This window comes from Rhipicephalus sanguineus, chromosome 11, assembly GCF_013339695.2.
Source record: "Rhipicephalus sanguineus isolate Rsan-2018 chromosome 11, BIME_Rsan_1.4, whole genome shotgun sequence".
Lineage (NCBI taxonomy): Eukaryota > Metazoa > Arthropoda > Arachnida > Ixodida > Ixodidae > Rhipicephalus > Rhipicephalus sanguineus.
Window position 1 is genome coordinate 104,963,597 of NC_051186.1, and position 27,313 is coordinate 104,990,909.

General features: G+C 46.7%; 1 protein-coding gene across 1 annotated transcript; it reads right to left on the reverse strand.

Annotated features, from left to right (window-relative positions):
- Nucleotides 1–2,222: 2,222 nt before the first annotated feature.
- LOC119375306 (salivary cystatin-L2-like) lies at nucleotides 2,223–12,138 on the reverse strand. The gene is made up of 3 exons (XM_037645486.1): nucleotides 11,908–12,138; nucleotides 4,347–4,454; nucleotides 2,223–2,309 (listed from the first exon to the last, which is right to left on the reverse strand). Exons 1-3 carry the CDS (start codon nucleotides 12,136–12,138, stop codon nucleotides 2,223–2,225), a joined length of 426 nt encoding a protein of 141 aa, XP_037501414.1.
- Nucleotides 12,139–27,313: the final 15,175 nt, after the last annotated feature.

Below are 27,313 nucleotides of genomic sequence, written 5' to 3' on the forward strand. Positions count from 1 at the left end.
CCTGAAGAATGAAAATATAGCTCAAATGGGAAATGTAACTGGTGGTAGGTAAAAGTTAAGGAGGCTCTGCGACTGTGGTCGCGGAGATAAGAGTTATGTTAGGGTCCGAATGTGCTCGTTGCGTTCTACATACACAACTCTTTTTCTTCCAGTGAATTAAAACGGAAAGAGTGCGATGGCATCAGTGGCATGCGCAGCCTCATGGCTCAATATTATATATGAGCCAATTGCCGCAAGCAAGTCTCAATGTTGTCGTATATGATGATTTAAACATTCTGCGAACGCGGCGGCCAGAGTAATGCGTTTATCTATTTCCAAACTCTAAGCCGCAAAGGACGAAAAGGGGTGTGAGGCTCATCCTTTTCGGGGGTAGCTGCATTGCCACAACCATTACTCCCTAAAGGATGAACGATTCGTCCTTTAGGGAGCAACTGCCAGGGCACGACCTGTTAGTCCTCAATAGTATTGAGGGACGAAATGTAAAGGCGTAAAAACTGAATCAAACTCGTGACCGTTCAATGAGCAGCCGCGTACGCTAACCACTACACCACACCCCAGTACATTGCCCAGTGAAAAGTACCGGGGATATATGTAGGCACTGTTTGGATGCTGCGCATTATGCCATGTTAGTCTAAGTGCCAAGATTCCTTGCACTATTACATTTCAGCCTTCAGTGATTTGCAAGCAACCATTCCGTGACGACATTCTTGAAACTGTGAATTGTGTTATTTTTTTTTTCGCGAACGTGCTTCGAGCGAATGTGCGGGCTTGGTGAATGTGCTTGTATATATATATATATATATATATATATATATATATATATATATATATATATATATATATATATATATATATATATATATATATATATATATATATATAGTAGCGAAGCGTTCGTACTCAGTAATGGGTCGTCCTCTTCTCTGAGAGCACGCCCCTCGTGCTGAGAGTCGGCCGTGCCTTGACTGTCGCTGTCGTGCATCGTGGCTGAGTGCCCCCTAATCAACGTCTTGACAATTTTGTGGAGAGTGTTCTGTCCTTTAAACAACTACGGTCCACATTCGATTCCCTTGGAGCTTCGATCCCGTACCGTGCCTGCTACCATGACAAAAGACGCCGCCCAGCAAACGCCTCCTCTTGCACCCACGGCATGTCCAGGTGACCCCGCATCCGCGACCCTCCTGTCTTCACCGGCGCGTATGGCACCGACGTCGATGACTGGCTCGCGATTTACGAGCGTGTGAGCGTCCCCATTAAATGGGACGAAGCAGGCAAACTGGGCAATCTGGTTTTCTAGCTCGTGGGTGTGGCAAGCCTCTGGTACAACAACCACGCATCCGATTTCGCTACGTGGTCCGATTTCAAGACCGCCATCACCAACGTGTTTGGCCGCCCTGCCGTTCGCAAGCTGCATGCCGAAGACCGTTTACGTGAACGAGCCCAGCAGTCTGGCAAGTATCTCACGAGCTACATTGAAGAAGTCCTCACGTGACCAAGCTGCGACAAGTTATGATGACGTCATAGCCGCCATGTTTTATTTTGCCGCGTTTGCACCAGAAGCCTACTTCTCGGCGGCTGCTCGCGAACCGTGAGCAAGTATGTCACAGTTCTGTGTGCTGACGTGATCGAGCGCTGCACTCGCTATGTGGTGATAGTTACACCTGGAGGCTTGTTGTTTTTGAAACCGAAACTGACTGGTCCGTAATGAGGACCCTGTACTTAAATATCTGTCGCGCACTGCAGCAAACAATGTGCCGTGTTATGGCTAACAGGCCCCCAGCAACACATTGCAGCAAAAAAAAAAACGCGATGTCATAGTCTGTGTGTTAGTACCCCTTTAAAGTTGAGCTTTTTTCATAGACCTCCAAGTTTCTTCCCCGTAGGTAAGTACCTGCAACACGAAGCTGGTATATGCGCGTCCCTTGAGGGATAGTGGTAAACTAGCATTCGTGATCTGAAAAGGCGTGCGAAATGAGCTCTACCCCTTTTTTTAATTCCTCACTGTTCGTAATATAGGGTAGTCACGTGATTGCCCACCCTAATTTAAACCAAACAAAGAAGAAATCAAGTCACAGTGAGTTGTCCGGTTTTATTCTTCTTGCGTTCATGCGAAAGAAAATAAGGAATCAATCTTGGTTCAGTTCAATCACTGGCTCCAATGCTGGTGGACATGTTACTCGTTTTTGGTTTGTTTAATGTAGTCGGCAGAAAAAGAGCGCGCTTCATATGGCGTGGCAGTAGTAGTCTTCAACTTTGGTAGTATTCGCCGGAAGAGCAACGCGGATGGTCGCGGAACAGTACTTCTTTGCCTAAACAGGGGGAAACGACAAAAACTGTTTAGTAATCGAATGTTCCAATATAGGACTAATCGGGTGAGTATAGAAGTCATGTAAGCTATGTAAGATAGGTGGCTTCGGGACTTAGCCGTCGCGAAGCCACCTGTCTTTAGAGAGCGATAATCGTGTCACAGGGCACACTTCGAAGGCCGTGGCATTTCGCAGGCCTTACAATCGATGGCCTGCGAAATGCCACACATCTATCGACTCAAACGAGTTGACACTGCAGCCTAAGAAACCGGCCGTGTATGAGCTAGATTTTGATGTGGGCTAATAGTACGGTGGAATACACACCAAGTGACACAACTAGCCCAGTTTTCACCCTACAGTACTTTCTTCCTTTAGTTTCTCAGATCATCGCGCTGCCATTTGCCTGCAATTGTCGAAGGGCCTCTGGATCATCCTGAGGCCGAAATTTAGTTGTGGCGCTAGGTACGCGCGCATCTGCTAGCAGAGGCGTACGCGAGCGCGAGCGTCTGCTGGTGGCTTATGTGTGGCATTTTGTTTTTTGTTCACAGAGAAGAAGCCGTTCTGTGGTAGAGGTGTACAGCTTCGCTGTAAAGGTTCCATTGCCGGGAATCGAGCCCACGACCTCTTGGTCCGCAACGATAGGTGCTGTGCGTTTTACCCAATGCGCCACCAAAGCACATGTACGCGGCTTCACAAAATGCGCCTTATATCACACACACAATCCCTCGCACGCGCTTCTTTCGGTTTGCGAGGCGGTGCCGCCGTCTGCGAGTGGTGAAGTGAAGTATTGCGTCATGACACTAACGAGCGCCGATAGGGAGCGATTCGGTGACGACGCTTATTGTGTGCCTCGATGCGTGCACCCCCAGAGAAAGCGCCATCAGCGCTTTCTCTGGGGGTGCTCCTGCTTTCCCGGTCGTGGTGCTTTTGCCGGTGAAGGCAAAAGCACCACAACCGGGAAAGGAGGAGCGGTACCGTCATACCGTACCGTATTTGCGTACCGTATTTCCGTAACTTGCTAAAAAACTCTAATGTTCGGCTACGACTTCGTCGGTAACGGAAGCCATTACGACATCTATGGGTGCGTCTGGGAACCGGTTTTTGCGGGAGAATTTTAGGCGCTCGAGTTCTTCTTTGGGCCCGTTCATACACGGTAATAGAAAACGAGAGACAGCGCGAACCACTGCATATCAGGTTCGACACTGTCCTTTTGTCCTGTGTTTTTGTCCGTTTGTCATTTCGTCCCATTGTCCTGTTTCTCATTTTCTATGAACTTTAAGCCCTATTAAAGCTCGAGGTGTCATTCTACGTTTCACTTTGCGGCTACCGTTTGTCCGCGACCACGGCAGTTACGCGACCCATGCGTGTGTCTGAGAACCGGTTTTGAAGCACGACTTTAGGCCCGATTCACGCTCTATCCGCCTTTTCCGTTTCGCTTTCCCATCTATGGTTCACCATCTATGCGTATCTGGGTACAGGTTCTTGTGGGACAGCTTAAGGTCCTATTCACGCTCGAGCTGCCATTCTACCGCATAACTTTGCGGCTACCATTTCGCCCGCGCCCGACGCATTTACGCCACCTACGGGAGTATCTGAGACCCTGTTCTTGCGGGAGAACGTAAGGTCCTATTCATTCGTGTGCCGTCCTTCCCTAATTTCGCTGTGCAGTTACCACTTCGTCCGCGACGGAGGCCTTTACGACATCTTTGGGTGTATCTGGGAACCGGAACATGACATGCCCCGCGGGCCCTCATCGGTCAGCAGGCCCATCTCAAGAACAACACCACTGTTAAAACGAGTATGTGTTAGTCTTCTCTGTAGAGCTGATTTACCACCATACGACTCTTAAAGGAACCGTAAACTCTATCGTTTTGGCTCCACGACTCTCCTATGAGAGTGGAATGATCTCGAAATAATGATCCGAATGATCTTGCTCCTTAAAGAGAGCCGCATACGTGGCAAGTCAACACTGCCAAAGAAGAGTCAATGACTCTTTTTTTTAGAGTGTATCTCTACAGCGGCAGGCATAGTCCAGCTTACCGGTCCTGTAGGAAGGCACTTCTCCGCCGAATAAGCATCTTTACCGATCGTGCAGTTTGACGGTGCCGTGTCGAACTCGACATTGTACTTGGTATTGCCTTCACCAACCTGAATATGTGTTAGGAAAGAAGAGTTATTACATTTATTCATAGGGTTTAACACCTCGCTTATGCACTGGCGATGACGAAGCCCGCCGTACTGGAAGGCTACTGGCTAATTTCGGCAAATGCGGGTTCTTTGACGGGTAACTAAATTACAACACTGGATCATTCTTGCTTTCCGCTCTAATCAGGCAATACACAATGGACGCCGCCGGGGTTCGAGCCAACGTCTTTGCTTCGATGTAGAAGGACCCGGAGCCACATAGCCATAGTGGCGGGTCCTGCCGAAAGTAAGATTTCCTGCGTGCTTTTCATACAAAGGTAGTGGCTTAGGCTTATTGGCAATCCATCACAGTATGCTCAAAACGCGAGGACACAACGCAGCATTAACCTGGTAGCAGGGGCGTAGCAACAAATTTTTTTTGGGCGGGGGGGAGCAGAGTTCAACCATATTTTATGTATGTTCGTGTATGCCTTGTATGACGTGTGTATATATAGACAAGCAAATTGGAAAATTTCATCTGAACAGCGCCCCCCCCCCCCCATCCTGGCAAAGCCAATGGTGGCAATGTCTAAAACGAGCACGACTTGGGATGTAGTAGAAGGAAACATTAAACCGGTGTCGACTGCAGTAAATTATTTTTACAGAAGCCTCAAACGAGTTCATAATCACAGTCGCCATATATTGACCCACAAGTATCCTTAACAGGGCAGTACATGAGGTGGCGAGGGGGTTTAAGAGTATTGAAAGCACATGCAATGGAGTGAATTTTATAACAAAAGACGAACAACGTAACAATAAGTACAGAGCATACGAGAAAATGAGATTTCAGCATTTATGCTTGTCAAAAAGAAAAAAAAGGAAAGAAGGGGGGGGGGGTCGTAAAAGAACCTATGATTTCGAAAACTCATGTATACGTTCAGGTAAACGGCGACTCAGTGCTAGCAGACGTAAATGCACATTTATGCGTCTTCCGTTGTTCGGTTCGCGCATGCTACAGGTACATTGAATAGGGATATCACCAAAGAATATAATGTGAAAAACAGAAACACAGCAGTATAGTCATTGCTTGGAATGGAACTGCTTGGAACGCCACTGATTGCTTGCTCGTGAACGCCAGCGTCGCCGAAGGGCTAATTGGTCCGCCCGATCACCCAAAAATAGCAGAAGAGAACACATAAACACAAGAAAGGAGCAATTCCTGTGTCGACTTCGGAGTCCGCGTCTTTGGCTGTGAGCGAAAAGCAGTGTTGTTAGGAACCACAAAATACAGAAAGATGCAAATAAAATAATAATAAATTTCTTCCGTACTAGTGAGAATCGAGCACAGACCTTCTATGTGACAATCAGGTATTCTACCACACAGCTAGGCATTTCCTAGAAAGTACGTAGGAAAAAGAAAAAAAACTATCTGATTGTTATGTTTTGAGAGGAGTCTCCTTAACGCACGTAATATTGCGTGGTACAAGCATAGAATGGCGCCTGGCGTCAAAACAGGTAAATTGAGCAATTAGTGGGTGTTTTAAAGGCATATTCATTACAAAGCGCTCAGACATATTAAATCACCATCATCAGCAAAAGCGTCAACAAAGTGAGCAGCTTTGTAGGGTTCACGTGTTGTCTTACGGACGCGTAATGGGCGCTTAGCTGATTCGAAAAAGGAAGAGTTATGGCGTAGTGGGCACTTCCCACTGAGCTTGCAGTAGGCATTCTAGGATAGTTTGAAAAGGCCAATGTTAGGCGCACAGTAGTTTCTTTCCTTACGGCACGGTTGAGGAATGCACCGAGAACCGAAGCTAGGCTAGCAATTGAGGAGGCGACGCGCACGGGGCCCGATTACGCTATCGCGTTCTTCTCTTGAAAGCGAAGCTCAAACGCCGTTCATGTTTTTATTAAACGCGAAATGTGACTGTCCGCGGCGTCCGCATCAACACGAGTTAGGCAAAAAGCCACCATGATGGGACGAGTGATGCAAAAACTCATCATCACGCCATGATGGCTGTGACACGATCTGGCGTTACAGGTTGCCAAAACATGTGACGTCATTGAGACGTCACTACGACGTCACATGACGTGCTTAAAGGAATGACGTCACCGCATGACGTCGTCGCTTCGTCAAAGGCAGGCTGATCCTGGAGGCACTGCGATACATGTGAGGTGCATAACGCTTCCGATGCCTCCGGTCCCCTAGGCGGTGCCAAACCACGTTGTGTGCAGAATGCTTTCTGTGGAAGGGGGGAATCATAGAGTTTCTTACAATGACCTAGAGAGGAAACTGGAGCTGCGATCGTTCAACCACCATGGGAATGATGGGAAGTACAGGCTTCCGATTGGATTTCGTTAGCTAGCGAACTGTCTACGGATCTTTTTCTACAGTTTCAGTTTCGTTCTTTGCGAGGCGTGGGCATTGGGGTGCGTTGCAAAGCACTAAAGGAGTGCTTTTGTTGTTAAAAGGCGCTGAAGACCGCTAGGTTTCTTAGTTTGCTGCCGCGTTGCAGCTTGTGGGAGCCACGCCCATCGGCTATCGCGAGATAGCGCCACGTGCTGCGCAGAGGCGGTGCGCGTGGCCCAGCTGCGCGGTTTAAAAGGGGCAGCCTGCGCGCCGCCCAGGGGAGACGTGCCTGGGACGCCAGGAAGGACGGATGCTGCCACCCGCGTTGACCGATTGCTGCTGCCGCCGATCATGGTCGTCGCCTCGTCGTCTCGTGTGCCTGGACCGACCCCGCCGTATGCAGCGCCGAGTTAAATAAATTGTTGTTGTTGTTTGTTGCGAGTTGAAGCCTCCGTCTTCCTTTCTTTGACTGCGGACGGGACGCAGCAAGCCCAGTACCCACAAGCTTTACAGGTTGTATCTGACAGTTTTAGCAGAGCGTTGCGCACTGACCGCTGCGCATAGATGTAGCGTCCCATGCCAGTGCAGGAAATTGCATAGAGTTCACCTTTTGTGATAAACGCTACTTGTCAAAACTCTTTCAAATTGGCTGCCAAACGACGGCGAAGCCAAGTAGACGCACCGTCATGCTCCTCTGACTTGACTTCACAACAAAACGAGAGATGCGTTGGAGGCAGACCACTTGGACAGGCACACCTGGCATCGCAGCAGACGATACGTCAAGTGTTTCTCACTCAATACAGTACTGTTACTTCTATAAATAGATAATGCGTATTTTCGAGGGAAAAACAAGTGTTTGTTTTCAAGTGTTGTAAAAAAAAATGATTAATTATTTGGTGATGCCAAATCTGGTACACGATTGCAGAGCAATGCATGCCCTGGTGGTTGAATTTGTCTAGGTTTCACTTCGATCTCACGGTCACGCAAACTCATTGTAATAAGTTTTACGTGGAAAAAAATGAAGCAAGTTTTAATTGGAAATAACTTCATATCGCTTTGTTTTACACTCGGCAAACAAGCGTCGCGAATTTCAAGAACCTAATCCATTCGAAGCAAATCCGAAGCCTGTACTTCCCATCATTCCCATGGTGGTTGAAGCGCCGCTCAAGGAGCCCGCGTAGACACTAGCGCCAGATTCCCCTCTAGGTATTATTGTAAGAAACTCTATGGGGGGAATGAACACAATCGACTGATAATACAGATAAGGAGTCGTCCGAGGAGAATGCGTAATATTTGATCGTGCGAGTGTTTAGTATGGATGGATGAATGGATGGTTGCTATGAGCGCCCCCTTTATAAAGGGGTGGTGACAAGTATGCCACCAGGCTCGAAAAAGAATCTTTTTCATTTTTTAATGGCGTAATTTCTCTACTTCGATAAAATATACCTCACTACAGGGAAAAAACGTAAATTCTCAGCCCAGTTCTCTGCCCTTTACGGCAGACGGTCCTTACTTTTTGCCAATATTTATTTTTGTCCTTTCTCTCCAATTTTCTGCCACCAAGACTCGAACCGTCTCTTACTTATTTCAATCGCGGGTGTGTTCAGCTTTCCATTGTTGTCCCTAAAACGCAAGGCTTCATGTAGGCTCGTGCCTAAACGTCCACCTGGGTGGATATCTCCGCATTCAATCAGAACATGCTCTACCGTTTTATTATCTTCCCCGCAGCATGTGCATTGTTCTTCTTCTTTAGTGAATCTCGCTTTATAACTACGCGTTCTAAGGCAACCCTACAATGCTTCAAACAGTAAAGCGCTTCCCATTGAATTATCGTAAAATGACTCCGTCCTTATGTCATTTTTACCCTTTCGGTAATTACTCAAAGCCGGTTTTTTCTCCATAGATGCCGTCCAGTAAATCCTCACCGCCTCTCTGACTTTTCGCTTAACGCTCTTTGTTGACATATTGCTTACACTACCAGCCGTATATTTTAGTGAGCCTCCCAGTTCTTTTTCTCCACTGTGTGTCCACGCTTTTCTTATACAAATAACGGAACACCTTCTCCGCCGATCTACTCCCATCTACTCTACTTTCTTCGAACATTATTTTGCTCTGAGCCTCCCTCGCATCAAAACCTGCCCGTCCGATATCGCCCTTTACAGCCTCATTTGTCTTCACGTGAGCACCCAACGCGATGTGTCCCACAGTCCTTTGATTTATATCCATTCCCGATTGCACCTCGGCCCTCATGCACACAATTGAGTTCCCAAAAGTAAGCCCCGGAACCATTACACCTTTCCACGGACCTCGGAGCACCTCGTACCTATTGTATCCCCACAATGCTCTGTGCTTCATTATTGCAGCATTCCTCTTTCCTTTTGCTGCCGAGGCCTTTTCCTCTACCTCCATGTACCAGTCACCCTCATTTATCCATACTCTGAGGTACTTGTATTCGCTCACCCTTGGTATTTCTTGGCCCTGTATTGACACCACCTGACCACAAGGATCATTTAATACTATCAATCCACATTTTGTTACACTAAATCCTAGTGCTAGAGCTTCACCTTCCCTTCCGCATATATCCGCCAGCTGCTGTATATCATCTCGACTGTCAGCAAATAAGACAATATCGTCAGCATAAAATACTCCTGGAAGCTCCTGCTCAATCATAACGCCGCCCTGTTTGTGTGGCAGATTATAACCAATGTTTCTACCTTCTAGCGCTTTTTCCAAATTCACCATGTACAGCATGAATAACAGCGGGAACAAAGGACATCCCTGTCTCAGCCCTTTGCTAATATCAACGTTTTCTTCCCATTCTATGCGAACTGTGTTTTCTCGGTATATCTCCCTCAAAAGCAGTATACAGTCGTCGACTGTGCCCATTTCTTTCAATATATCCCACAAAATTTCCGGATTAACGTTGTCGTACGCCCCAGTGATGTCTGGAAAAGCCACGTACAAGGGCCTATTTTCTCTTTTAGATATATCTATACACTGAGTGAGAACAAACTGGTTATCGTCTAACCAACTGTCGACTCGAAATCCATTCTGGAGTTCTCCGAAAATATCGTTATGTGCTGCCCACGTTCCTATTTTCATTTTTACTGCTTGCATCGCCAACCTGTTAGTACTGATGTAATGGTTAGTGGTCTATACGAGCGAATCTTGTCCTTTTCTCCCTTGCCTTTATAGACTGATTTCACTACAGCAGGCCTCCTATCCGCGCAGTGTAATTTCGACTAATTCCTCTTTTATTCGAAACCTGTTATGTGTGCTCGATACCTAAAGAAGTTTTATCCACTTGCTGGAATACTGAACTTTGATGAATTTCGAGCGCTTAAGCGAAATAGAAAAAAAGAATTCAGAGAAGGAAAATCATTACCGTTCCTTTTTTTTTCCTTTTCTGATTGTCCTTCCTATTGGGGTGCAGCCCTGGATATGCAATAAAGTGCATGGTACATCTAAGATATCACTATCTTTGCTCACCACATTCTTAGCTAACCTTGTATAAAGAGTGTTTCTCATTCATAAATGACAACAAACGAAACACTTACAAGCGGCCCTCATGCAATCGCTAGCAGAACTCGAAAGCGAAAGCTATCTTTTCTTTTTTTTCTTCTCAGATGATGTATTCATCTTGGCCCGCTAGCGGGTTCTATCCAGGCCGCGGCAGTCACATTTCGATGTAGGCGAATTGCTAGAGGTCGGTGTACTGTGCGATTCCAGTGCATGGTAAATAACACCAGATGCTCGAAATTTTCGGAACACTCATTACGGCGTGCCTCATATTCATATCGCACTTTTCACACCTGAAACCACCGATATTGTTATTCACTACCTCCCGTTCCTCTGCGAAAGCCATAATAATAGTTGTTGTGGTTTCACGTCCGAAATATTGGCCGTGTATCTGCGTGCTTCGCTGCAAATGTCGTCTAAAGACGATAGAAGAGGCGCTGCGTAAGATATGGACGCCATCTGGCAATACGTCGGGAAACATGAGTGCTGTGTTGCGGGCTGGTAGTCCCGGTGCAGCAGCAGGCGAAGACCGGCGGTGACCAGCGCGACCGGTGGGGACGCCAACCAGCCCGAACACGCGGTTTGGCGCGATGCGCTGAAGCAGAAGAAACGTCCGCGCTCAACGAGTACTCTCCACACACTCTTTTATTTACACGTCGCCTGCGTAAAACAGGAATGCCAGAGCGGCGCCCCACAGCATTTGTACAGTGCAATACAGAACCGAAACCGAAACACAACAATGAGCTCGTGCAGAGGGCACAGAGGAAGGCAAGTTTCAGCGCAGTCGCATTTTCAGCGCAGCTTAAGAAAGTAGGGTCTTTGGAATTACGTATGTATGCATTTTCTATTAAAGGAACACACCACCTAATACTTACCTAGTGCTGTTGCGCCTCAGATATGCGTGATATTTATTTTTGATCGACAACGTTCACAAGTAGGAACAGCCCTACCAGTTCAAGATGGCTGGCCCCTGGGCAAGTGGTTCAACTTTGGCCGAGTGGCTGAATCGAGTGTCGGCAACAGAAAGACAGACAGACCAAAATTTCTCCGTTTAGGTATCCCAAGAAAGACTATCGTCTTTAAAACACGATATGATTATGAGGCATGCCGTAGTGGACTGCTCCGGAAATTTCTACCGCCTGGAGCACCTTTACGTGCAGCTAGATCTAAGTACACGGGCCTCAAACATTTTCGCCTGCACCGAAAATACGGCCGCCGCGGCAGGGATGTCCAAAAGCTTTCTGCACCTGAAGTGGTTTTGCATTGCCTCTAAGATCGGCGGTACCGCCGCGTTTGGCCCGCCTTTGAGCAAGCAACGGTGTGGTGTAATGTGAACAATTGACGTTGTGATTTGGCGTCACATAAGGTGAAGCCATGTAATGAAGTTGCGTAATATAGACGTCATCTTCACGACATAATGATGATGTTGCAAATGTTGACGATTTGTGACGTCATGATGACTTCATATCATGAAATCAAGTGATGATGATTTTTCGCAGCCCTCGTGTTGACGCTGAGGAATGCCGACGCAGATGGTCAATTTTCACGTTTGATGAGGTAGCGAATGTGTTTCGCCTGAATATGGAGCGAATAAAGCTCGACACTTACCAGAGTGCCAACATATGTGAGATTGGCAACCGTGTCGTACACCTTCTTGCCCTTTACTTGCGTGGACACCGCGTAGTGGGCCATCTTCAGGTACGTGGGGCTGCCGTCCGGCTTCTGCTCTTCAAATGGTTCGTATTTATCTTCATCTGAATCGGCGTAGCAGCTACCGAGGAGTATGACAGCCCACACCCCAAGGAGCAGAAGAATGAATGTCGGCTTGATCGCTGCCATGTCGGTCGAGAGGATTCAACAATTTCTAGAAGCGATGGTGCGTACGTTTCAAGCAACGCTTCCAGTTGTTCTTACACACACACACACCTTACCCTAGATCTGGTACGTACGGTACCCACTGTGGATAACGTAAGGCATCACTACCCACGCTACCACTCTCCACTGAAGGTACGCTACACTCAGTGTAGGGTTCCCGTCTGGTTAACGTTCCTGTGTTCCAACTCTTCGCCGTGTCGCTCTCGTAGAAGAAAATTTCCAAAAAATTGGAGTGTGGCGCGGATATCATAGTAAGCGTCATGAAACTTTAAAATTTGTTTCTAAGTGGATGTTCGTATCTCACAGGCTACAATTCCCCACTTATAATGCTGGCCGGCCGCCGTAAAGTAATTACTAAAAAAACTAAGTATTATGTGGTACTTAGCGATTTACTAGCGTGAATTTGACATTTTACGGACAGATTACAGTATTTTCAATGACCCGTTCTCTCTCTTTTTTTACAAAACCTTATTCTATACATGAAAGGGTTTTCCGCGACACTCCGTGTAAACGCAGGACAATATAAATGTTCGTATTCGACACACCGGACCGCTTAAGCAGAAAAATGGAACGAGAAAAATGAAAGGTCTAGCAAGACAAAGCTTCCGATTACTGACGTCTTAACAGACCACTGACACTCTCAATCAGTGCTCATAAGTCGCATATGTGACACCTATGTATTATTGTCATCACACAAGGAAGCTTTCAAAGCGCCAGCGAACGAAGCAAGTTTTCGACCAGAGAAACGTTAACGAGAAGCTGTCTCTCGTAGGCGATGAATTTGTGTGCCTTTTCATTTCGTGGAGGAATTGATGCAAAAAATATGTAAGAGAGACAACGAGCCCGGTCATAGAATCCGGACGCGTTCATCACGCGGCATTATCTTGTGATTTTGAATGCGCAGCACGATTTCCTGCATGTGAGGCCCATGCGCAAGAAGCGTAACTGTTAAAGAATCAGCAACGGCTACGGGCCGGACTGTTAAGTTGAGTGAAGTTTCAGCAACCGTCATACACTGTCAAATCACTTTAATGTCAAAGACTACACGAGTTATGCTAACAATGACTAAGAAAAACACGAAGCAGCTGCAGCTAGAGTGGAGCACCAAATAATGCAATGCGTCGTTGTTTAAAGACGCTTGTCAATTGCGTAAAATTTTTCGAACAAGTAGGGCATTAGTCATATGCGCCCTACTGCCGTCCCTTCGTAAATGATTACGCATAGGTATGAGGAGAATTGGGGGGGGGGGCGGCCTGGGTAGCTGCGTGCCTGACGTACACGAGACCATACTGTGGTGTGCTGAGAGCGTTGTGGACGATTATTTTGTGTAGCAGTCTACAACACCCCCCCACCCCCACTTTTTTGTGTATTCATCGTAACTCTACCTTCAACGTGAAAAAATAAATTCAAGGCAGTTATACACCTGCGCAATCTTAGTAAATCGCGGAGCTGGCAAGCAAGCGCTGCCACTTGGCGAACGCAGTCTCAGTTTTTTCCTGTGTCTTCATCTTCTTCCTTCTTTCATGTTTCTCTTTATCTCAATCCTTTTACATCTTCTTCTTCTTTTCTTCTTCTGTCTTTCTTTTCTTATCTGTTTTTAGATTACCCTCTCTCCTCTTTTCACTCCATCTACTGCTCACATCACTTCCATTCACCCTTACTTCTCTTTCCCACTTCTTGCTATGTCATATTGCATATGGTTATGCTATGGCTTAGCCTCTCCCATTTTCATTTTTCTTCTGCTGACCCTAACATCAAACTTCCTCGCTCCCGCTCGGCTTTCCCAACCCGTCGCTAGAATACAAAAACACTGTACAAGGCCACACTGCGCATTACCCTCCCCATTTCTCCATTCCTTCCTCCTCATCCCCGTACCATTTCTCCTCACCCTCACTTTGGTTTACCACCCCTTGCTATGCTATACTGTAAATGCTCATGCTATGGTCCACCCTCTCACCTTCTCCTCCTACCCTAATATCAGTCGTCACTTCCCTTTCCCACCCCCGTTGTAAATTATACTATACAAGGTTACGCCATGCTTTCCCCTTTCGCCAGCAGCTTCCCTTCCTCCTCACTTTCACATCGCTCCTCCGCACCTTCACATCCCTTTTGAATTCCCCTGTACTACTCATGTCTGCCGCACTACTCATACTACCGCACTACTCATGTCTCTGCTATGCTTGGAGCTGCTTCGCACATGCGCGTTTTCTGTGGCGCCTATTCGCTTTACCCTCTCCGCTCCGTTCCTTCCTCATCACGCTTTCTTCCTTTCCCCGACCCCTCGCTATACCATACTATGCACGGCTATGCTATGCTAGGAGCTGCTTGGCACATACCCGCTTTCGGGGCGCTCGTCAGGCCAACCGGCTAAACAGAATGCTTAGGCGGCTTCGCTGTTACTAAAGTTCCCTTCACCACCACCGATTCCTAATAGTAATATCAAGCGTGCGCGTTTGACACCGTAAGTCTGATGAATGGTTTGGTGTTGCAAAGGTAAGGATGAATATTCTGCAGTATTACACTGCTGAACGAATTGCCACCATGCCGTTCATCACATGACATAAATAGCGAATGTGCTTCAGTTCACCAATTGTGGCTTCGACCACGATGATTTCACAGCTTTCTTGTGCGAACAAGAAAGTAGCACGCCGCACGTGCCCTCTAACACTCGCGCTATGCAATGCCACATGCATTGCAATAATTTGCAACAGCTAGTTTTCAGCTGCTAGCTGTCAGGTCAGAAACATAGATGTAGTAAAACCTAAGAAAGAAATGGTTATTTTGTGCTGATGGCTGCTATTCATGACGACCCAGATTTCACCTAACCATCCGACATAAAATCATCTTTTTCTTCGTTGGTAGAGTTCATGAAAGGAGCAAAGCTCGGGTGACTACTGGGAGAAAAGAACCTCGAATATATAAAAGAGCCCCACCGCAAACTACCACACAATATTTATATCTACTTAATGCATACTATAGTCCACCTGGCTTCCCTCTTAGTGCAGGCTGTAAAGCATAAATGTCAATTATTCAGTTATGACAGTTACTGCCTTCATACTTCTTGGTGCTGGTTGCGCACGCATAAAAATTGTTGCGGTAATAACTTCAAATGAAACGTTAATGCGAACTCGGTGATTACCCTGACTCAGTTCTCTGGACTATCGTTATGTAGCAGTGACTGGAAAGCAACGGTTAAAAGCAATGCTAAAATACGTAATGCAATCTAAAACCCTGATGTTTGATATCGAAGTGCAATCGCGAAAAATAATACCTAATGTAGACATGCGCCATAGTAAAGAGCAGTGCAACAAGGTAAAGCCTGCAGAAAATTCTATTGGCACACAAAGGAGTATTCACATGTCACATTGTTTAGATTTGCATCAGATGTGTGGCGTGAATGTGTGAGTATGATTTCCAGATATATTTGTTGAACAACATTGTCCTGGGAAACTGCAATGCTCTACTGTTCTCTTTTATCCCATTTGAGTGGGACGAATCTCCATAATACTGTTCATGATATTGAAACACCTTATTGTCAAACTTTAGTTCCGTAACCAACTTTACATATCGAGCAGCTAGCTGCAGTGAACACGTATACAATCATTCCATATACCGCTGACGTGTCTCCCGGTCTATTCCGGGTACGTAAGCGCTGACTGTAAACAGATTTCCCTGACGCGTTTACTTTTACCATTATTAATATTGTTATTATAATTTTAATAATAACACACACACACAACACAGGTAGCCGTTCAGCAAGAATCTCGCAGTCGATTCCAGAAATGACGATTTAACATCACCTATTTAAATTCTTTTGCATTTTCATTGTCCGACATATTTTGATTGGTTGGGCTTTCTGATGCTTGTTTCGGATTGGAATCGGAAGCGGACGTGGGTTAGAGCGATGTCGACCGGGTCTTTGTTAATTTTGCTGATGAACATCTCCATGTAATTTTAGCTTAATTAACAAACCAAGTACCGTGTAATAGTTGCTATGACATTAAGCTTGGTATTCGTGCAATAATAGTGTTACTATTTTTTTACAGGCATGCACTTTATATAGTATGAAGAAAATTAAACAAGCTCTAATTTTTCTTCGTGAGATCAAGAATGACTCGTCAAATTTACCACGTTAAAGGAATTCTTCATGTGCTCGGCTGTGGAGTAGCAGGCTGTATTTCAACCGAAGCTTATAGTGAAAACAAATCACGCCATATCCACGAAGTGAATGATGATTGAGGAGCTGGCTCGGAGCAGATCGGTAAAACCCGTGAATCTTCCAAGTCCTCTACCATCATATGAATACGTGACACACGTTGTATATTTACATATACACACAATCTTTTATTAATTAACAATTTTGATCAACCATGTGCACGATTTACAATTGTATACCTAATATATACCTATTGACAAAGTATATATAAAAGAAATATCTAAGAGCGTCTGATTCTCCATTGTCGACACTTGCAGACGCAATGCTCCTAATGTTCTTTCAATTTGGGACCTGCCCTCGAGACGAGCACGACAAAGTGGCCCTAAAAATAGCTGTCCGACGCTCGCCCGTCTGTCGACCGTGTTCCCGCTCTACCTGTGAGAACTAACGGCCTGGCAAGAGGGAAGACACGACGTGGGTAGCGTCCCTCTTCGCCCCACCTTAAGAACCTGGCGAGCCAGCTGCAAAAGCTTACCGCGGATACTACCTGCACATGTAACGTACTATCTGACAAAACCTGATAAGAATCTACTTCAAGCGCGGAAAACCCTTCTAGGTATCACGGGCTACTATAGCTTCTTCTTTATAGTTTCGGCGCACTCACGGGCAGCTGTATTTCCAATTGCTAACCGTAGGCAGCTTCTCTGAAAATATACACTTTCTGGAAGCTGACGCTTACATAAACACCTCCCTCCGCTGACACAAGACAAGACACAGCCGCATATATGGACGCTGTTCCACTCATCACAATTCAATCTTTGCGCATTGTCGTCAGGCTAATCTGTCGCTGACGCTACGCAAACTATGATAATGAGCACAAAGCACTGACCTACTCATCCTACAAAAACAGGAACTTAAGCGTAGAGATACAGCGATCGCCCCTCGACGAATGTGGAGCAGTAGAACGCGACCGTGAATGGAAGCCTCGTGACTGCCTCGAAGTTTCTTATATAAGCTGGGCACAATGACTCAGGCACGCATCTGACAATGCTTGACATCTTGCTAAAAAAGACGAGGGCAGTAGAAGGAACGGCAACACCAGTGGCACCACCCGTGTTGTCGTTCCTTTCACAGTGCTCGCCTTTTGTTATTTGGTCAAGATGTCAAGCAGTAAACACAAGAAGGCGAGACTCCAGTTCTCCTGAAATGCGTTTGACAGCCAAGCCATCGAAAAGCTCCGTGTACTTCACTGCCGAAGTTTCCAGTAAAAGAAAAAAAAAGCTCGTCAGCAAACTTGGAACCTGTTGAGCTAGCGGGAATACAATATAAGTGGCCGTGCGATGTAATTCGTCAAAACAGGTGCGCTGTACTCGTACTGCCTGAAGAATGAAAATATAGGTCAAATGGGAAATGTAACTGGTGGTAGGTAAAAGTTAAGGAGGCTCTGCGACTGTGGTCGCGGAGATAAGAGTTATGTTAGGGTCCGAATGTGCTCGTTGCGTTCTACATACACAACTCTTTTCTTCCAGTGATTAAAACGGAAAGAGTGCGATGGCATCAGTGGCATGCGCAGCCTCATGGCTCAATATTATATATGAGCCAATTGCCGCAAGCAAGTCTCAATGTTGTCTTATATGATGATTTAAACATTCTGCGAACGCGGCGGCCAGAGTAATGGTTTATCTATTTCCAAACTCTAAGCCGCAAAGGACGAAAAGGGGTGTGAGGCTCATCCTTTTCGGGGGTAGCTGCATTGCCACAACCATTACTCCCTAAAGGATGAAACGATTCGTCCTTTAGGGAGCAACTGCCAGGGCACGACCTGTTAGTCCTCAATAGTATTGAGGGACGAAATGTAAAGGCGTAAAAACTGAATCAAACTCGTGACCGTTCAATGAGCAGCCGCGTACGCTAACCACTACACCACACCCCAGTACATTGCCCAGTGAAAAGTACCGGGGATATATGTACGCACTGTTTGGATGCTGCGCATTATGCCATGTTAGTCTAAGTGCCAAGATTCCTTGCACTATTACATTTCAGCCTTCAGTGATTTGCAAGCAACCATTCCGTGACGACATTCTTGAAACTGTGAATTGTGTTATTTTTTTTTCGCGAAACGTGCTTCGAGCGAATGTGCGGGCTTGGTGAATGTGCTTGTATATACCTCAATATCCTATATATAATATATATATATATCTATATATATATATATATATATAATTAATATATACTATATATATATATATATATAATATATATATATATATATAGTAGCGAAGCGTTCGTACTCAGTAATGGGTCGTCCTCTTCTCTGAGAGCACGCCCCTCGTGCTGAGAGTCGGCCGTGCCTTGACTGTCGCTGTCGTGCATCGTGGCTGAGTGCCCCCTAATCAACGTCTTGACAATTTTGTGGAGAGTGTTCTGTCCTTTAAACAACTACGGTCCATTCGATTCCCTTGGAGCTTCGATCCCGTACCGTGCCTGCTACCATGACAAAAGACGCCGCCCAGCAAACGCCTCCTCTTGCACCCACGGCATGTCCAGGTGACCCCGCATCCGCGACCCTCCTGTCTTCACCGGCGCGTATGGCACCGACGTCGATGACTGGCTCGCGATTTACGAGCGTGTGAGCGTCCCCATTAAATGGGACGAAGCAGGCAAACTGGGCAATCTGGTTTTCTAGCTCGTGGGTGTGGCAAGCCTCTGGTACAACAACCACGCATCCGATTTCGCTACGTGGTCCGATTTCAAGACCGCCATCACCAACGTGTTTGGCCGCCCTGCCGTTCGCAAGCTGCATGCCGAAGACCGTTTACGTGAACGAGCCCAGCAGTCTGGCAAGTATCTCACGAGCTACATTGAAGAAGTCCTCACGTGACCAAGCTGCGACAAGTTATGATGACGTCATAGCCGCCATGTTTTTTTTGCCGCGTTTGCACCAGAAGCCTACTTCTCGGCGGCTGCTCGCGAACCGTGAGCAAGTATGTCACAGTTCTGTGTGCTGACGTGATCGAGCGCTGCACTCGCTATGTGGTGATAGTTACACCTGGAGGCTTGTTGTTTTTGAAACCGAAACTGACTGGTCCGTAATGAGGACCCTGTACTTAAATATCTGTCGCGCACTGCAGCAAACAATGTGCCGTGTTATGGCTAACAGGCCCCCAGCAACACATTGCAGCAAAAAAAAAAACGCGATGTCATAGTCTGTGTGTTAGTACCCCTTTAAAGTTGAGCTTTTTTCATAGACCTCCAAGTTTCTTCCCCGTAGGTAAGTACCTGCAACACGAAGCTGGTATATGCGCGTCCCTTGAGGGATAGTGGTAAACTAGCATTCGTGATCTGAAAAGGCGTGCGAAATGAGCTCTACCCCTTTTTTAATTCCTCACTGTTCGTAATATAGGGTAGTCACGTGATTGCCCACCCTAATTTAAACCAAACAAAGAAAATCAAGTCACAGTGAGTTGTCCGGTTTTATTCTTCTTGCGTTCATGCGAAAGAAAATAAGGAATCAATCTTGGTTCAGTTCAATCACTGGCTCCAATGCTGGTGGACATGTTACTCGTTTTTGGTTTGTTTAATGTAGTCGGCAGAAAAAGAGCGCGCTTCATATGGCGTGGCAGTAGTAGTCTTCAACTTTGGTAGTATTCGCCGGAAGAGCAACGCGGATGGTCGCGGAACAGTACTTCTTTGCCTAAACAGGGGGAAACGACAAAAACTGTTTGTAATCGAATGTTCCAATATAGGACTAATCGGGTGAGTATAGAAGTCATGTAAGCTATGTAAGATAGGTGGCTTCGGGACTTAGCCGTCGCGAAGCCACCTGTCTTTAGAGAGCGATAATCGTGTCACAGGGCACACTTCGAAGGCCGTGGCATTTCGCAGGCCTTACAATCGATGGCCTGCGAAATGCCACACATCTATCGACTCAAACGAGTTGACACTGCAGCCTAAGAAACCGGCCGTGTATGAGCTAGATTTTGATGTGGGCTAATAGTACGGTGGAATACACACCAAGTGACACAACTAGCCCAGTTTTCACCCTACAGTACTTTCTTCCTTTAGTTTCTCAGATCATCGCGCTGCCATTTGCCTGCAATTGTCGAAGGGCCTCTGGATCCTGAGGCCGAAATTTAGTTGTGGCGCTAGGTACGCGCGCATCTGCTAGCAGAGGCGTACGCGAGCGCGAGCGTCTGCTGGTGGCTTATGTGTGGCATTTTGTTTTTTTGTTCACAGAGAAGAAGCCGTTCTGTGGTAGAGGTGTACAGCTTCGCTGTAAAGGTTCCATTGCCGGGAATCGAGCCCACGACCTCTTGGTCCGCAACGATAGGTGCTGTGCGTTTTACCCAATGCGCCACCAAAGCACATGTACGCGGCTTCACAAAATGCGCCTTATATCACACACACAATCCCTCGCACGCGCTTCTTTCGGTTTGCGAGGCGGTGCCGCCGTCTGCGAGTGGTGAAGTGAAGTATTGCGTCATGACACTAACGAGCGCCGATAGGGAGCGATTCGGTGACGACGCTTATTGTGTGCCTCGATGCGTGCACCCCAGAGAAAGCGCCATCAGCGCTTTCTCTGGGGGTGCTCCTGCTTTCCCGGTCGTGGTGCTTTTGCCGGTGAAGGCAAAAGCACCACAACCGGGAAAGGAGGAGCGGTACCGTCATACCGTACCGTATTTGCGTACCGTATTTCCGTAACTTGCTAAAAAACTCTAATGTTCGGCTACGACTTCGTCGGTAACGGAAGCCATTACGACATCTATGGGTGCGTCTGGGAACCGGTTTTTGCGGGAGAATTTTAGGCGCTCGAGTTCTTCTTTGGGCCCGTTCATACACGGTAATAGAAAACGAGAGACAGCGCGAACCACTGCATATCAGGTTCGACACTGTCCTTTTGTCCTGTGTTTTTGTCCGTTTGTCATTTCGTCCCATTGTCCTGTTTCTCATTTTCTATGAACTTTAAGCCCTATTAAAGCTCGAGGTGTCATTCTACGTTTCACTTTGCGGCTACCGTTTGTCCGCGACCACGGCAGTTACGCGACCCATGCGTGTGTCTGAGAACCGGTTTTGAAGCACGACTTTAGGCCCGATTCACGCTCTATCCGCCTTTTCCGTTTCGCTTTCCCATCTATGGTTCACCATCTATGCGTATCTGGGTACAGGTTCTTGTGGGACAGCTTAAGGTCCTATTCACGCTCGAGCTGCCATTCTACCGCATAACTTTGCGGCTACCATTTCGCCCGCGCCCGACGCATTTACGCCACCTACGGGAGTATCTGAGACCCTGTTCTTGCGGGAGAACGTAAGGTCCTATTCATTCGTGTGCCGTCCTTCCCTAATTTCGCTGTGCAGTTACCACTTCGTCCGCGACGGAGGCCTTTACGACATCTTTGGGTGTATCTGGGAACCGGAACATGACATGCCCCGCGGGCCCTCATCGGTCAGCAGGCCCATCTCAAGAACAACACCACTGTTAAAACGAGTTATGTGTTAGTCTTCTCTGTAGAGCTGATTTACCACCATACGACTCTTAAAGGAACCGTAAACTCTATCGTTTTGGCTCCACGACTCTCCTATGAGAGTGGAATGATCTCGAAATAATGATCCGAATGATCTTGCTCCTTAAAGAGAGTCCGCATACGTGGCAAGTCAACACTGCCAAAGAAGAGTCAATGACTCTTTTTTTTAGAGTGTATCTCTACAGCGGCAGGCATAGTCCAGCTTACCGGTCCTGTAGGAAGGGCACTCTCCGCCGAATAAGCATCTTTACCGATCGTGCAGTTTGACGGTGCCGTGTCGAACTCGACATTGTACTTGGTATTGCCTTCACCACCTGAATATGTGTTAGGAAAGAAGAGTTTATTACATTTAATTCATAGGGTTTAACACCTCGCTTATGCACTGGCGATGACGAAGCCCGCCGGTACTGGAAGGCTACTGGCTAATTTCGGCAAATGCGGTTCTTGACGGGTAACTAAATTACAACACGGATCATTCTTGCTTTCCGCTCTAATCAGGCAATACACAATGGACGCCGCCGGGTTCGAGCCAACGTCTTTGCTTCGATGTAGAAGGACCCGGAGCCACATAGCCATAGTGGCGGGTCCTGCCGAAAGTAAGATTTTCCTGCGTGCTTTTCATACAAGGTAGTGGCTTAGGCTTATTGGCAATCCATCACAGTATGCTCAAAACGCGAGGACACAACGCAGCATTAACCTGGTAGCAGGGGCGTAGCAACAATTTTTTTTGGGCGGGGGGGGAGCAGAGTTCAACCATATTTTATGTATGTTCGTGTATGCCTTGTAGGACGTGTGTATATAGACAGCAAATTGGAAAATTTCATCTGAACAGCGCCCCCCCCCCCCCCATCCTGCAAAGCCAATGGTGGCAATGTCTAAACGAGCACGACTTGGGATGTAGTAGAACGGAAACATTTAACCGGTGTCGACTGCAGTAAATTATTTTTACAGAAGCCTCAAACGAGTTCATAATCACAGTCGCCATATATTGACCCACAAGTATCCTTAACAGGGCAGTACATGAGGTGGCGAGGGGGTTTAAGAGTATTGAAAGCACATGCAATGGAGTGAATTTTATAACAAAAGAACGAACAACGTAACAATAAGTACAGAGCATACGAGAAAATGAGATTTCAGCATTTATGCTTGTCAAAAAGAAAAAAAAGGAAAGAAGGGGGGGGGGTCGTAAAAGAACCTATGATTCGAAAACTCATGATACGTTCAGGTAAACGGCGACTCAGTGCTAGCAGACGTAAATGCACATTTATGCGTCTTCCGTTGTTCGGTTCGCGCATGCTACAGGTACATTGAATAGGGATATCACCAAAGAATATAATGTGAAAAACAGAAACACAGCAGTATAGTCATTGCTTGGAATGGAACTGCTTGGAACGCCACTGATTGCTTGCTCGTGAACGCCAGCGTCGCCGAAGGGCTAATTGGTCCGCCGATCACCCAAAAATAGCAGAAGAGAACACATAAACACAAGAAAGGAGCAATTCCTGTGTCGACTTCGGAGTCCGCGTCTTTGGCTGTGAGCGAAAAGCAGTGTTGTTAGGAACCACAAAATACAGAAAGATGCAAATAAATATAATAAATTTCTTCCGTACTAGTGAGAATCGAGCACAGACCTTCTATGTGACAATCAGGTATTCTACCACACAGCTAGGCATTTCCTAGAAAGTACGTAGGAAAAAGAAAAAAACTATCTGATTGTTATGTTTTGAGAGGAGTCTCCTTAACGCACGTAATATTGCGTGGTACAAATAGAATGGCGCCTGGCGTCAAAACAGGTAAATTGAGCAATTAGTGGGTGTTTTAAAGGCATATTCATTACAAAGCGCTCAGACATATTAAATCACCATCATCAGCAAAAGCGTCAACAAAGTGAGCAGCTTTGTAGGGTTCACGTGTTGTCTTACGGACGCGTAATGGGCGCTTAGCTGATTCGAAAAGGAAGAGTTATGGCGTAGTGGGCACTTCCCACTGAGCTTGCAGTAGGCATTCTAGGATAGTTTGAAAAGGCCAATGTTAGGCGCACAGTAGTTTCTTTCCTTACGGCACGGTTGAGGAATGCACCGAGAACCGAAGCTAGGCTAGCAATTGAGGAGGCGACGCGCACGGGGCCCGATTACGCTATCGCGTTCTTCTCTTGAAAGCGAAGCTCAAACGCCGTTCATGTTTTTATTAAACGCGAAATGTGACTGTCCGCGGCGTCCGCATCAACACGAGTTAGGCAAAAAGCCACCATGATGGGACGAGTGATGCAAAAACTCATCATCACGCCATGATGGCTGTGACACGATCTGGCGTTACAGGTTGCCAAAACATGTGACGTCATTGAGACGTCACTACGACGTCACATGACGTGCTTAAAGAATGACGTCACCGCATGACGTCGTCGCTTCGTCAAAGGCAGGCTGATCCTGGAGGCACTGCGATACATGTGAGGTGCATACGCTTCCGATGCCTCCGGTCCCCTAGGCGGTGCCAACCCACGGTGTGTGCAGAATGCTTTCTGTGGAAGGGGGAATCATAGAGTTTCTTACAATGACCTAGAGAGGAAACTGGAGCTGCGATCGTTCAACCACCATGGGAATGATGGGAAGTACAGGCTTCCGATTGGATTTCGTTAGCTAGCGAACTGTCTACGGATCTTTTTCTACAGTTCAGTTTCGTTCTTTGCCGAGGCGTGGGCATTGGGGTGCGTTGCAAGCACTACAGGAGTGCTTTTGTTGTTAAAAGGCGCTGAAGACCGCTAGGTTTCTTAGTTTGCTGCCGCGTTGCAGCTTGTGGGAGCCACGCCCATCGGCTATCGCGAGATAGCGCCACGTGCTGCGCAGAGGCGGTGCGCGTGGCCCAGCTGCGCGGTTTAAAAGGGCAGCCTGCGCGCCGCCCAGGGGAGACGTGCCTGGGACGCCAGGAAGGACGGATGCTGCCACCCGCGTTGACCGATTGCTGCTGCCGCCGATCATGGTCGTCGCCTCGTCGTCTCGTGTGCCTGGACCGACCCCCGTATGCAGCGCCGAGTTAAATAAATGTTGTTGTTGTTTGTTGCGAGTTGAAGCCTCCGTCTTCCTTTCTTTGACTGCGGACGGGACGCAGCAAGCCCAGTACCCACAAGCTTTACAGGTTGTATCTGACAGTTTTAGCAGAGCGTTGCGCACTGACCGCTGCGCATAGATGTAGCGTCCCATGCCAGTGCAGGAAATTGCATAGAGTTCACCTTTTGTGATAAACGCTACTTGTCAAAACTCTTTCAAATTGGCTGCCAAACGACGGCGAAGCCAAGTAGACGCACCGTCATGCTCCTCTGACTTGACTTCACAACAAAACGAGAGATGCGTTGGAGGCAGACCACTTGGACAGGCACACCTGGCATCGCAGCAGACGATACGTCAAGTGTTTCTCACTCAATACAGTACTGTTACTTCTATAAATAGATAATGCGTATTTTCGAGGGAAAAACAAGTGTTTGTTTTCAAGTGTTGTAAAAAAAAATGATTAATTATTGGTGATGCCAAATCTGGTACACGATTGCAGAGCAATGCATGCCCTGGTGGTTGAATTTGTCTAGGTTTCACTTCGATCTCACGGTCACGCAAACTCATTGTAATAAGTTTTACGTGGAAAAAAATGAAGCAAGTTTTAATTGGAAATAACTTCATATCGCTTTGTTTTACACTCGGCAAACAAGCGTCGCGAATTTCAAGAACCTAATCCATTCGAAGCAAATCCGAAGCCTGTACTTCCCATCATTCCCATGGTGGTTGAAGCGCCGCTCAAGGAGCCCGCGTAGACACTAGCGCCAGATTCCCCTCTAGGTATTATTGTAAGAAACTCTATGGGGGGAATGAACACAATCGACTGATAATACAGATAAGGAGTCGTCCGAGGAGAATGCGTAATATTGATCGTGCGAGTGTTTAGTATGGATGGATGAATGGATGGTTGCTATGACGCCCCCTTTATAAAGGGGTGGTGACAAGTATGCCACCAGGCTCGAAAAAGAATCTTTTTCATTTTTTAATGGCGTAATTTCTCTACTTCGATAAAATATACCTCACTACAGGGAAAAAACGTAAATTCTCAGCCCAGTTCTCTGCCCTTTACGGCAGACGGTCCTTACTTTTTGCCAATATTTATTTTTGTCCTTTCTCTCCAATTTTCTGCCACCAAGACTCGAACCGTCTCTTACTTATTTCAATCGCGGGTGTGTTCAGCTTTCCATTGTTGTCCCTAAAACGCAAGGCTTCATGTAGGCTCGTGCCTAAACGTCCACCTGGGTGGATATCTCCGCATTCAATCAGAACATGCTCTACCGTTTTATTATCTTCCCCGCAGCATGTGCATTGTTCTTCTTCTTTAGTGAATCTCGCTTTATAACTACGCGTTCTAAGGCAACCCTACAATGCTTCAAACAGTAAAGCGCTTCCCATTGAATTATCGTAAAATGACTCCGTCCTTATGTCATTTTTACCCTTTCGGTAATTACTCAAAGCCGGTTTTTTCTCCATAGATGCCGTCCAGTAAATCCTCACCGCCTCTCTGACTTTTCGCTTAACGCTCTTTGTTGACATATTGCTTACACTACCAGCCGTATATTTTAGTGAGCCTCCCAGTTCTTTTTCTCACTGTGTGTCCACGCTTTCTTATACAAATAACGGAACACCTTCTCCGCCGATCTACTCCCATCTACTCTACTTTCTTCGAACATTATTTTGCTCTGAGCCTCCCTCGCATCAAAACCTGCCCGTCCGATATCGCCCTTTACAGCCTCATTTGTCTTCACGTGAGCACCCAACGCGATGTGTCCCACAGTCCTTTGATTATATCCATTCCCGATTGCACCTCGGCCCTCATGCACACAATTGAGTTCCCAAAAGTAAGCCCCGGAACCATTACACTTTCCACGGACTCGGAGCCACCTCGTACCTATTGTATCCCCACAATGCTCTGTGCTTCATTATTGCAGCATTCCTCGTTCTTTTGCTGCCGAGGCCCTTTTCCTCTACCTCCATGTACAGTCACCCTCATTTATCCATACTCTGAGGTACTTGTATTCGCTCACCCTTGGTATTTCTGGCCCTGTATTGACACCACTGACCACAAGGATCATTAATACTATCAATCCACATTTGTTACACTAAACCTAGTGCTAGAGCTTCACCTTCCCTTCCGCATATATCCGCCAGCTGCTGTATATCATCTCGACTGTCAGCAACTAAGACAATATCGTCAGCATAAATACTCCTGGAAGCTCCTGCTCAATCATAACGCCGCCCTGTTTGTGTGGCAGATTATAACCAATGTTTCTACCTTCTAGCGCTTTTTCCAAATTCACCATGTACAGCATGAATAACAGCGGGAACAAAGGACATCCCTGTCTCAGCCCTTTGCTAATATCAACGTTTTCTTCCCATTCTATGCGAACTGTGTTTTCTCGGTATATCTCCCTCAA